Source organism: Carcharodon carcharias, chromosome 6, assembly GCF_017639515.1.
Source record: "Carcharodon carcharias isolate sCarCar2 chromosome 6, sCarCar2.pri, whole genome shotgun sequence".
Taxonomy (NCBI): domain Eukaryota; kingdom Metazoa; phylum Chordata; class Chondrichthyes; order Lamniformes; family Lamnidae; genus Carcharodon; species Carcharodon carcharias.
The window spans coordinates 125,499,487-125,511,776 of record NC_054472.1 but is presented as its reverse complement, the minus strand read 5'-3'; the positions used below and the strand labels follow the sequence as shown (position 1 = coordinate 125,511,776).

Sequence of the window (12,290 nt, the reverse complement as noted above, 5' to 3'; positions counted from 1 at the left end):
TTCCCGGCGGTTTAACCACAGGATTTTCCACCTCCAACTACCCTGCCCAAGGCTTGGCCTAAATAGCCAAGTGGTTATGGTACTGGGTTTGTAACCCTGAGATCAAGAGTTCAAATCTCACAATGGCAAACTATGAAACAATGTAACTTCATCTGAAACAGATGGAAACGGGTTTGTACTCGAAAGAGTTACCCCGCCCAGTCAATTCCTTTTCCCCTCCAATATCTTTATAGATTTCCAATATTTTTTACAACTAATAATTAAAAAGCTTACAAAAACAAACACAATATCACAGAATTGTTCGAGCGCAGGAGACCATTTGGCCCATCATGTCAGTACGCTCTCCGAATGAGCAAATCACTTAGTACCATTACCCCCACCTTCTCCCCGAAACTCTGTACATTTTTCCTATTTTTCATATCCTTGTGATATGTTCGCAGCAGAGCCCCAGATTAATCTTTAATTGCTGGAGACTGCAGGATAGTGCTGGAGGGTTGGCAATACTACTGGATCGTTAACGCATTTTTATTTCTCTCCATTTAGGCAATACTAATCCTTCGGGCAGGAGTTCAGCATTTCATAACCAATCAGCAGTTAGTCTCCTGGTTTCTTTGGTCCTACAGGTCACATGGTGAATGGATCCGCCCGCTTTCCAATCTACCGTTTGTGGAGCACTTGCTGGCGACGTGTTGACGTCCAAGGGAGTAAGGAGCGGGAGATGATTGTGGGGGCCCGGTGCTTTGGGGGTTCTTTACCTGAAGGGGTATGTGCAGTGGGGTTCATTACTGTCTTCCAGTCCCCGACTGAGAGATGGATGGGTGAATGCTGCTGTTGGCGGCGGCCAGGGTTGTTGCTCTGCGCTGCGATGGGGATGGCGTTCCTGCCGCAGCCTCGATCAGCGCGTGACCCTGTTTGCTTCCATCGGCTGCCGCTCCCCCACACTCGGGGGGGCGGGGGGCGGAATATTTGCCGTTGCCATGCCCCTGACCCCTCCGCGCGCCGTTGCCGTGCTCCTGACCCCTCCGCGCGCCTTTGCCGTGCCCCTGACCCCTCCGCGCGCCGTTGCCGTGCCCCTGACCCCTCCGCGGGCCGTTGCCATTCCCGTTCCCCGCACCCGGGGGTAGGGAGGGCGCGCCGCTGCCCTCCGGTTAACATTGTATCCGGGGTGGCCAAGGCCTGGGCTGGCCACATGAAGTGAGTTGCTCGCTGCCCAGGGGGAGCTGGAGTGTTTATAATCACGCCAATGAGTTGAAGGTGGATTCGGAGCTTTGCTTCAGGGAATGGATCCAGTTTTATGCCTGTCCGCCCGGGATCCATTACTGCAGGACTGTATCCAAGCGCCCAAGATGTGAAGAAATCGGGATTTAATATTGAGAAATATCGTACATTGTGTATTAAATACACGCGGTTCTTGAATGCACTACGTAAAATGGCTTAAATTTCATGTAAGCACTTTCACTGGAGCCGTTCTAACTGTCCCTAGTTTCACAAGTCTGTACAAGTCCCTTGGATGGGAGCTAAATTAATTAGTTAATTAATAGTTTGGTCCCTTACTAACAGGAGAAAGAAACATCGATTTTTATTTTTTCCCGTGTTGTGACTTGATTGAAGCACCTAGGGTATTTACCCAATCTGTGTAAGGGCTTTATGTAGGTGGTCGAGGTGATGGTCTCAGCGTTTGATGCTGAGAGCTTCTCTGCTGGACGACTTAGTGAGGAAATAAATTTTGGTGCTGGGTCATCTATGGATCTATGTCGGCCTTGGATCAATAGTAGCACTCACATCTGATTCAAAAGGTTGTGGGTTCAAGCCCTACTGACAGAACTTGAGCACAAAATCCAAACAGACACCTCACTAGCAGACTGTCGGAGGTGCCATATTTCACATGTGTTAAACTTGTCAGCCCCTCCTGGGTAGAACCTTCCATGGCTTTGTTTTTTCCTAGCTCCATAACTTCCTGCACAATATCCAGGCTTCAGCTGACAAGTGGCAAGTAACATTTGCGCCACATTGGAGCCAGGAAATGACCATCTCCATAAGGGGAGAATCTAACCATCGCTCCTTGACATTCAATGGCATTACCATGGCTGAATCCCCCACAACATCCTGGGGCTTACCACTGACCAGAAACTAAACTGGACTAACCATATAAATACTGACACTGCAACAGCAGGTCAGAGACTAGAAACCCTGTGGCAAGTAACTCACTTCCTGACCCACCAAAGCCTGTCCAACATCTACAAGACACTGGTCAGGAGTGTGATGGAATACTTTCCACTTGCCTGGATGAGCGCAGCTTCAACAATACTCAAGGAGCTTGACACCATCCAACACAAACCAGCCGCTTGATTGGCACACCGTCCACAAACATACACTCCTTCCACCACCTGCGCACAATGACAGCAGTGTGCACCATCTACAAGATGCATTGCAGGACCTCACCAAGCCTTAGACAGCACCTTGCAAACCCATGACCACTAACATCTCAAAGGACAAGGGCAGCAGGCATATGGGAACACCACCGCCTGGAAGTTCTGCTCCAAACCACTCACCACCCTGGCTTGGAACTATTTCGCCGCTCCTTCACTGGGTCAAAATCCTGAAAACATCTCCCCCCCCCTCCCCCCACCCACCTCAACAGCACCGTGGGTGTACCTACATCACATGGAGTGCAGCGGTTCAAGAAGGCAGCTTACCACCACCTCAAGGGCAATTCGTGATGGGCAATAATTGCTGGCCCAGCCAGTGAAGCCCACATCCTATGAACGAATAAAAGAAGTTATTGAGTAGAAAGTTTAGTCTTTTGTTCTAAATATAAAATGCCAAAATAACACCTTTTTTTATCCTAAGGATTTACCGTTATTGAAAATGGTTATAGTTGGATGGACAATGGTAGGTTAATCATTAGTTGTTTTAGCTCTCCATGTAGTCAGTACTGTTCCAGCATATTCTGTTTGCCTTTTGGATGCTTTGGTGTTTTTCACATCAAAATTAATTTTTTTTAATATATTTTTCTTCTTGATTTTGTAGTTTGAAAGGCAAACTTGATTTGCCACCTCTTACGCTTGACAGGGAAAAACTAGTTCCAGCAAGTGTGCTGCTGGAAGGATGGCCACTTCGTTTGTTCCTGTGCCTTTACCAGTAGGGAATTCATCTTCTGGAACAGCTACAAGTAGAAGTCGTAGAAGCTCTTCACTTCAGTCTTTGGACAGTGTATCCAGTTCAAATTCGTCAAAAGGTCAAGTTGCCGATTTGCATTCTGGTGGATTTAGAAAGACAGTTACCTCTGAGCACCTAGCTTCCACAAACTTGACAAATAATAGTCCTTTACTACGAACTAAGCTCAATGGCGTAAACTCATCTATTGAATACTCTTCTAAACCTCTGGAGTCTGAGAAAGAAACTGAATCAACAAACTGGGAAGAGAGACCTGCTACACCTACTATGTTGGGATATGAAGTTATGGAAGAAAGGGCGAAGTTCACAGTAAGTCAAATTTGACTTTTGTACCTTTGTCCTAATTTGATAAATAGCCTTGTTTCATTTGTGTACTTTGTTGAAGTAAGCAGTTCAGTTCATTTAAAGCTTAGCCTTTCATACTTATTCCATCTAGTTTTGGGCATTGTATTCGCTGAGTTACTGTTGTCCCTTTTCCTGCTGACTTATAAAACCTTGTTTTGTTTTCTGTCTTCAAGGGTGTCCACAAAAATAATTACATTGCTCTGACTGACTTCTTATAGATCACAGTTCATACACAGCAGTTCCCCAGGGCTCCCCACCTACTTTGACCTGCAAGTGGGGCATATCAAAGAAGTAGGAACTGAAAGTACTGCTTATTCAGGCAGAGTGAATGCTTGTGCAGCTATTTTGTATCTATTTCTAATTTTTTTATTTCCCATGGTGGGTATGGAAAAGTATGCATTAATGGATGAACTGAGTATGGGGGATTGGGGCAGCACTTCTTTTTTAAGTGTGTTGACATATTTGTCTTTTCTGGATTCTGAATTGTTTCAAGTTTTGGACCAATGGTTGAGAGGAGTTCAGGCTCATTTGACAATTGGGCGTTTGCAAGGATTAACATACAAAATTAATACTACTATTGCCTATGTAACAACAGTGATTATACTTCAAAATAATTAATTGTGGAACACTTTGGGAGATTGTGAGGGGATGAAAGGTACTATAAAAATACATATATTTGATCTCTTTGAGAGGAAAAGAAGAAAATAATTTGAGCTCTAACACTGTTATCCCATTTAAAAATACAAAGTTGTATCTGGCACAACTACTGTTTAAGTTGCTTAGCACACATCTCATTAGAGGCACTGCTGAGAAAAGATTTTCACTCGTTGCCAACAACTGAAAATGCCTGCAGTGGCAAAATAAATAGTGTGTGTGGCAGAATGCAGTTTGACTTGTGGTCCCCAAATAATATCTAACCACAGGCAAGCTAAGTCCTCAATCTACCATATAGATCAGTGCTTCCTAAACTTTTTCCCCCTGTGATCCCATTTTAGCGCTTGAAAATCAGTGTAACCCCAGAGTGAGAGCAGAGTGTGGGGACTTGTTGAGCAGTGGGGGGCCAAGGTTTTCAAGAGTTTTGAAGACTCTGACAGGGCCTCGGGACTAAAGGTTGCACATGTAACAAAGCCTCAACGCCAATCCCAGAACTGTCCCACCAGACTCTCCACTCGACAGTAGGCATTGCCCATGGGAACCTGCGACCCTAAGTGATTGTCCTGTCACTCCAATGGGATCCCATTGTTTAGGAACCACTGATATAGACCTTCACTAGTCATTTGAAACTAAAGAAATCACACAGACGGAAATCTCATGCTTGTACAGTTTGCCCTATATTTGCTTAAAGTGTATAAAGTGAATAATGTGTTTGCCTTTCATTCTGTATATGAGGCAGACTGATGTCTATCTTAATTTGAATCTCTAATAAAATTAGAGTTAACCATATTCATAGAGTATAAATGGTCTGAAACATAGTAGAAACAGAAAGTGCTGGAAAAACTCAGCAGCTCTGGCAGCATCATGTTTTGAGTCCAACATGACTCTTCAGGAATGAAGAGAGACAGAAATGAGATGGGTTTAATGCTGTTGAAAAAGGCAGGTGGTGGGTCTGGTGAAATAAAAGGGAAGGTCAAGGATAGGTTAGGGGGCAGTGGAGATTAAATACCAGAGATGTTATTGAGTAAAATGGATAAGAGAGTGTTGAATGGTAGTAATTAAAAAAAGAAATGCAGCATTTTTCTAGAGTAGCATTAATAGCAGAATGAAGGTCAGCTCTGTCTGAAAGCAAAAGCCTGAAAACAAGATACTCAGACTTCAACGGCAGGGAGAGAAAGAAAATTCAAAACAGAGGACAGAGTTTGTGATCTGAAGTTGTTGAACTCTGTTGAATTCAGAAAGCTGTAAAGTGCCGAATTGGAAGATGAGGTGCTGTTCTTCCAGCTTGTGTTGGGCTTCATTGGAACATTGCAGCAGGCCAAGGACAGAAATTTGAGCATGAAGGTGCATTGAATTGGCAAATGACTGGAAGGTCAGGGTCATGTTTGAAGAGGTTTTCTGCAAAGTGGTCACCCAATCAGCGTTTGGCGTCTCCAGTGTAGAGGAGACCACATTGTAAGTAGCGAATACAGTAGACTAAATTAAAGAAACATATGACTTAGGAGCAGGAGTAGGCCATTCGAGTCTGCTCTTCCATTCAGTAAGATCATGGCTGATTTGATTCTGGTCTCAACTCCACTTTGCTGCCTGCTCCCCAGAACCCTTGACTCCCTTATCTATTTAAAATCTGTCTAACTCAGCTATGAATAAATTCAATGACCCAACCTCCACTGCTCTCGGGGAAGATAATTCTGCATTCTAACAACCCTCTGAGAGAAAAAAAATTCTCCTCATCTCAAACCTCTTATTCTTATTCTAGTTCTAGTCTTCTCCCCAACTGGAAACATCTTCCTGGTATCTACCTTGTCAAGTCCCCTCAGGATCTTACATGTTTCAATAAGGTCACCCCTCATTCTTCTAAACTCCAATGGGTATAGGCCCAACCTGTTCAACCTTTCTTCCTAAGATAAGCCCCTCATCCCTGGATTGAGTTGAGTGAACCATCTCTATACTGTTTCAAATGCTGTTTTTTTAAATTTTCATATAAGGAGACCAAAACTGTACAAAGTATTCCAGATTTGATCTCATCAATGCCCTGTACAACTACAGTAAAACTTCCTTACTTTTATATTCCATTCCCCTTGTAATAAGCACCAACATTCCATTTACCTTCCTAATCATTTGCTGTACCCACATACTAACTACTTGGGCTGAATTTTGCCCTCGTTGGCGGGGCATTGGAGCGGCCGTGAAACTGACCGCCGCCCATGATCGGGCCCCGACCACAATTTCTCGCTTGCTGCCCAGCCATCTTGAATCGCGTGCTGCAACGCTGAGGATGAGAACAGGAGGAGGGCGAGCATGGAAGTTTGCACATGCGCGTGGTAGCGCACGCTGAAAGCTCCCTGAAGGCACAGAGCTGCCTTAGGGAGCTGAAGGTTTAGAACAGTACAAATAAAGATTTTTAAAATAAGGTGAACATGTCCCCTCATGTGACTCTGCAGTGATGTTATTAATGAGATTTAAACATTTTTATTTTATTTTTAATTCCTGTTGGAAATCTCAAACCACCCATGGATGAGGTTTCATAAAAATCCAAAAGCTGCTTGGTCTTTTCGTCTGCCCGCCAACAGAACGGTTGGATGGTCTGTGAAAAATCCAATTTAATTAATTGATTAAGGGCCTTAATAGGCCTCTTTAATTGTCGGTGGGCACGCTGCCGCCTCTCGTGCATGCCCACCCGATGAGAGAGAAATTCTGCCCCTTGTGTTTCATGTACCAGGACACCCAGATCCCTCTGTACCACAGTTTTGCAATATATCTCCATTTAAATGGTATACTGCTTTTAAATTCTTCCAGCCAAGGTGGACAAATTCATATTTTCCCATGTTATTCTCCATCTGCCATATTTTTGCCCTCTCACTTAGCCTGTCTATATCACTTAGCAGACTCTATCTCCTCTTGACAGCTGACTTTCCCACCTATCTTGGTGTCATCAGCAAATTTAGCTGCCATACATTTGGTCCCTTCATCCAAATCATTGATGTAGATTGTAAATAGTTGAGGCCCTAGTTCTGACCCCTGTGGCATTCCACTAGTTACAGCTTGCCATCCTGAAAAAGACCCATTTATTGCTACTACTCCCTGTTTCCTGTTAGTTAACCAATCCTTTATCCATGCCAATATGTTATGACCTGCACCATGTTCTCTTATCTTGTGTAGTAATCTTTGTGGTAATTTACCAAATGCCTTTTGGAAATCCAAGTATGCCACATCTACAGGTTCCCCTTTATTTTCCTTGCTTGTTACTTCCTCAGAAAACTCTAAATTAGTTAAACATGATTTCCCTTTCACAAAGCCCAAGCAGAGCTGGTAGAAATGGCAGAGGATGATCCTTTGGATGTGGAGGCTGGTGTGCTGGAAAGTGAGGACACAGAGAACTCTCGTGGCTCTAGGAGCCGGGGAAAGGGGCGATGGCAGAAGTGCAGGAAATGGTTCAGACACGACTGAGGGTCCTGTCAGCCACAGTGAGGGGCAATCCTCGGTAGAGAAAAAAGGAAGACATGTCAGAAGTGCCATGGTGGAAGGTAGCATCATCAAAACCGATGCAACAGAGACTGAGATACTGGGAAAATGGGATGGGGTCCTTGCAGGAAGCAGATTGTGGAAGTGTAGTCGAGGTAGCTATGGGAGCGGTGGCTTGTAATGAATATCAGTAGATAATCTATCCCCAGAAATGAAGACAGAAAAGACAAGAAAGGGAAGTTTTGGAGATGCACCATGTGAAGACGAGAGAAGGGTGGAATAAGGAAGCCCCCACTCTTCTTCCCTCCCCCCCTCAAAATTCTGGACAAGGACAAGAAGCAACACCAGTATTGGTGCCACAATAGCGTTCCCCTCGTCCTCACTTCCCACCCCACTAGGTTCTGTATTCAAAGGATCACCCTCTGCCATTTCCACCACCTCAAACATGATGCCACCACCAAACACATCTTCCACTCCTGTCCCTGTCAGGATTCTAAAGGGACTGTTCCTTCCACAGTAACCTCGTGCACCCCTCTATCCCTCCAACACCTCATCCTCTCCCCAAGAAATTGCAGGAGATGTAACGCCTGCCCCTTTACCTCCTTTCTCCTCACTGTCCAAAACCTGAAACACTGCTTTGAGTTGAAACAGTGATTTACATGTACTTATTTCAATTTAGTTTGCTGTATTTGTTAATTACAATGTGGTCTGTGTACACTGGGGAGATCAAACACAAACTGGGTGACTGCTTTACATTTCACCTCTGCTCAGTCGGCAAGCATGACCCTGACCTTCCAGCTGTTTGCCATTTCAATTCATCATCTTGCTTTCATATTCATATTTCTGTCCTCGCCCTGCTACAATGTTCCAGTGAAGCGCAAAGCAAGCTGGAGGAACAGCACCTCATCTTCCAATTAGAAACGCAACAGCTTTCTGGATTCAACATTGAGTTGAACAACTTCAGACCATAAACTCTGTCCTCTGTTTTGAGTTTCCTTTTACCCCTTCAAGTGCCTGTTTGTATCTTGTTTTCAAGTTTTTGCTTTTGGACAGAGCTGACCTTTATTCTGCTATTAACGCCTACTCTGGAAAAATGCTTTTTTTTTTAACTACCATTACCACCCCCTTTGCCTTTTGTTCAATTACATCTTTGGTATTTAATCTCTTCTGTCCTCTGACCTATCCTTGACCTTCCCTTCCATCTGCCCCCTCCCCCCAGCCCCCACCCCACCCCCTTCTCCAGCAGCATAGAACCCATCACATTTCTACCTCTCCTCAGTTCAGGAGAGGAGTCATATTGGCCTCAACGTTAACTCTGTTTCTCTCTCCACAGATCCTGCCAGACCTCTTAAGTTTTGCTAGCACTTTGTTTTTATTTCGAATCCCTTTCATCCACAGTATATTGCTTTTATTTTGTTCTGAAACATTTTCAGTTTGTTGGTTTTTCTGAGATATTTGGAAAATACCCTTTTTAAATAAATTGTAGCACTGCAGGATTCAGAGTAAGTTTCGAGAGCTCCACAAAATTTGGATTAACGGCCCCTGACATTGAAAGGTAAATCACAAATGTTGATTTGATATGTTTTGACAAATAGTAAGAATAGAAATATAAACTGAAGTATTAAGTGTCTTAGTAATCCTAACCTGTTGCTCGTGAAATTTTTAATGGGCTTTGACTATACTTGGTGTTTTTCTTTAAAAATACAGTGACACTTAACCATCAAACGATTCAGATAATTGTTGGCGGATAATCAAGAGTCCCCTTCATGTGATTTATTTGGATTAGATAACCACATTTCTATTATGTGCAGATAAGACCCGCTTTTTATATAAAATTTATATATTCTTTGTTGGCATCCTAACTTGTAATAATCTCCTGGGTTGAAAATGACAACAGAATCGTAGCATAATACAAAGAAGAATGCCCATCAACTCTTTCAACAAGCAATCCAGTTAGCCCTACTTCTGTCTTCTATTGACATTTCAGAGCTGTTTCACCAGTAAGTTATACAGACATGGAGAATACCGCTTATCTGATTGGGTTAATAAAGTACTCAATTTTGCTAAACAAGACTAACATCATTGTCAGTTGCAATTTGGCTTTTGCAGTAGTAAGTTCCTCCTTGCACTAGTTTTTGCAACTAATGGGAATGCAAATAACCAAAGTTCAGTTTTATCCACTTTGTTTTTCATGCATTTCACATGATAGTTGGGTAGATCTGTAGTATATGCATTTTAATCTGTATGCAAGATAAGCTAGACTGAGTCAAATTTACTTCAAGCTTACTATTCTGAATTTCACCCACTAGAATTAGCTTTCTAGAGACTTTCCTCATTTTCTGTTGTTTCCATTATAGTATTCCTTTATCTTTTTGTTCTGTTATTTTGGTTCATATTATACTATTAGTTAAATTAACTTTGCCATTGTTTATTAAGAGATTTGAATGCCTGATCTAACTTTTTATAATGCATCCATACCTTTGGCTCTAAAATTGAAACTAATACTTTTGTTTCCAAAAGAGAACTCCTAATTTTTTATTTGATCATTAGGCCAGCTTTTATTGTCCACCCCTAATTGATAGAATTTGTGCAGTGGTTTGCCTTGGGTCTACTCTTTATGAAATACATAATGACCTATAAATTCTTTCGTAGCATTTATTGAAATTTGTTGATACCAGACTTTGGGATGAAGTATGGGATGTCAGAATTGTGAAAGACTGCAGAAGTATAATGATAAGATATAAGATAAGTATAAGGATAGGCTGATGGGTGGCAGGTGAAGTTTATTGTGGAATAATCTGAAGTAATAATATTGAAAGTAATGCAGAAAGGAAATACAGATTAACAGGTAGGATTATAACTGAAAGGAAGGAGCAGAAGAATCTTGTCATTTGCAGAAGATAAGGCTAAAGCATTTGCAACAATCTTCAGCTGTAAGTGCTAAGTGGATGATCCATCTTGGCCTCCTCCGGTGGTCCCCAGCATTACAGATGCAATTCAAAGAAGGTTTACAAGACTAATACCTGGAATGAGCAGGTTGTCTTATGAGGAAAGGTTGGACAGGCTAGGCTTATATCTGCTGGAGTTTGAAAGAGAGGAGTTTGAAAGAGTAAGAGGCTATTCGATTGAAACATATGAGATCCTGAGAGGTCTTGATGGGGTGGATGTGGAGAGAATCTAGAACTAGAGGTCATTGTTTAAAAATAAGGGGTCAACCATTTAAAACAGAGATGAGGTGAAACTTTTTCTGAGGGTCGTGAGTCTTTGGAATTCCTCCTGAAAAGGTGGTGGAAACAGAGTCTTTTGATTCTTGATAAGCAAGAGGTGAAAGGTTATCAGGGGTAGGTGGGATGCAGATTTGAGGTTACTCTCAGATCAGCCATGATATTAAATGGCAGAGCAGGTTCAAGGGGCCAAATGATGACCTTCTGCTCTTTTGTATGTTCAGCCAATTGGATTCACTGTACATGATATCGAGAAATAGCTGAAGGCGCTGGATGCTGTAAAGGCTATGGGCCCTGACAATATTCTGGCAATAGTACTAAAGACTTGTGCCCCAGAATTTACCATGCCACTAGCCAAGCTGTTCCAGTACAGCTACAATACTGGCATCTACCCAGCAATGTGAAAAATTGCCCAGGTATGCCCAATACGCAAAAAGCAGGACAAATCCAACACAGCCAATAACCGCCCCATCATTCTACCCTCGATCATCAGTAAAGTGATGGAAGGGGTCATCAATAATGCTGTCAAGCGGCACTCGCTTAGCAATAACCTGTTCACAAACACTCAGTTTGGGTTCCGTCACAGTCACTCAGCTCCTGACCGCGTTACAGCTTGGTTCAAACATGGACAAAAGAGCTGAACTCCAGAGGTGAAATGAGATTGTCTGCCCTTGACATAAAGGCAGCATTTGAAAGAGTGTGGTATCAAGGAGCCCTAGCAAAACTGAAGTCGATGGGAATCGGTGGGGAAAACTCTCCATTGGTTGGAATCATTCCTAGCACAAAGGATGATGGATGTGGTTGTTGGAGGTCAATCATCTCAGTTCCAGAACATCACAGTCAATACCCTAGGAGTTACTATTGACCAGGAACTGAACTGGACCAGCCATATAAATACTGTGGCTACAAGAGCAAGTCAGAGCCTTGGAATTCTGTGATGAGTAACTCACCTCCTGACTCTCCAAAGCTTGTCCACCATCTACTAGGCACAAGTCAGGTGTGTGATGGAATACTCTTCACTTGCCTGAGTGAGTGCATCTCCAACAACACTCAAGAAGCTTGACACTATCCAGGACAAAGCAGCCTGCTTGATTGGCACCCCATTCACAAACATTCACTCCCTCGATCACTGACATACAATGCAGCAGTGTGTACCATCTACAAGATATGCACTGCAGGAACTCACCAAGGCTTCTTGGATAGCACCTTCCAAACCCATGACCACTATCATCTAGAATGACAAAGGCAGCAGGCACAAGGGAACACAACCACCTGGAAGTTTCCCTCCAGGCCACTCACCACTCTGACTTGGAAATATATCACCGTTCCTTCACCGTCACTGGGTCAAAATCCTGGAACTCCCTTACAGCACTGTGGGTGTACCTACACCATATGAACTGCAGCGGTTCAAGAAGGCAGCTCACC

At 43.2% G+C, this 12,290-nt stretch overlaps 1 protein-coding gene across 3 annotated transcripts in view; it reads left to right on the top strand.

Moving 5' to 3' along the window:
* Nucleotides 1-602: 602 nt before the first annotated feature.
* The window catches only part of snx16 (sorting nexin 16), a 50,233-nt gene continuing 38,545 nt past the window's right edge, over nucleotides 603-12,290 (top strand). The window contains exons 1-3 of one of the 3 annotated variants that reach the window (XM_041188976.1): nucleotides 608-763; nucleotides 2,851-2,892; nucleotides 3,031-3,486. In XM_041188976.1, the coding sequence (XP_041044910.1) occupies nucleotides 3,109-3,486 (378 nt within the window). In that variant the 5' untranslated portion in view covers nucleotides 608-763; nucleotides 2,851-2,892; nucleotides 3,031-3,108. Of the gene's footprint in view, nucleotides 764-2,850; nucleotides 2,893-3,030; nucleotides 3,487-12,290 lie in introns of all 3 variants that reach the window. The other 2 variants (XM_041188975.1, XM_041188977.1) reach the window with 2 other exon arrangements.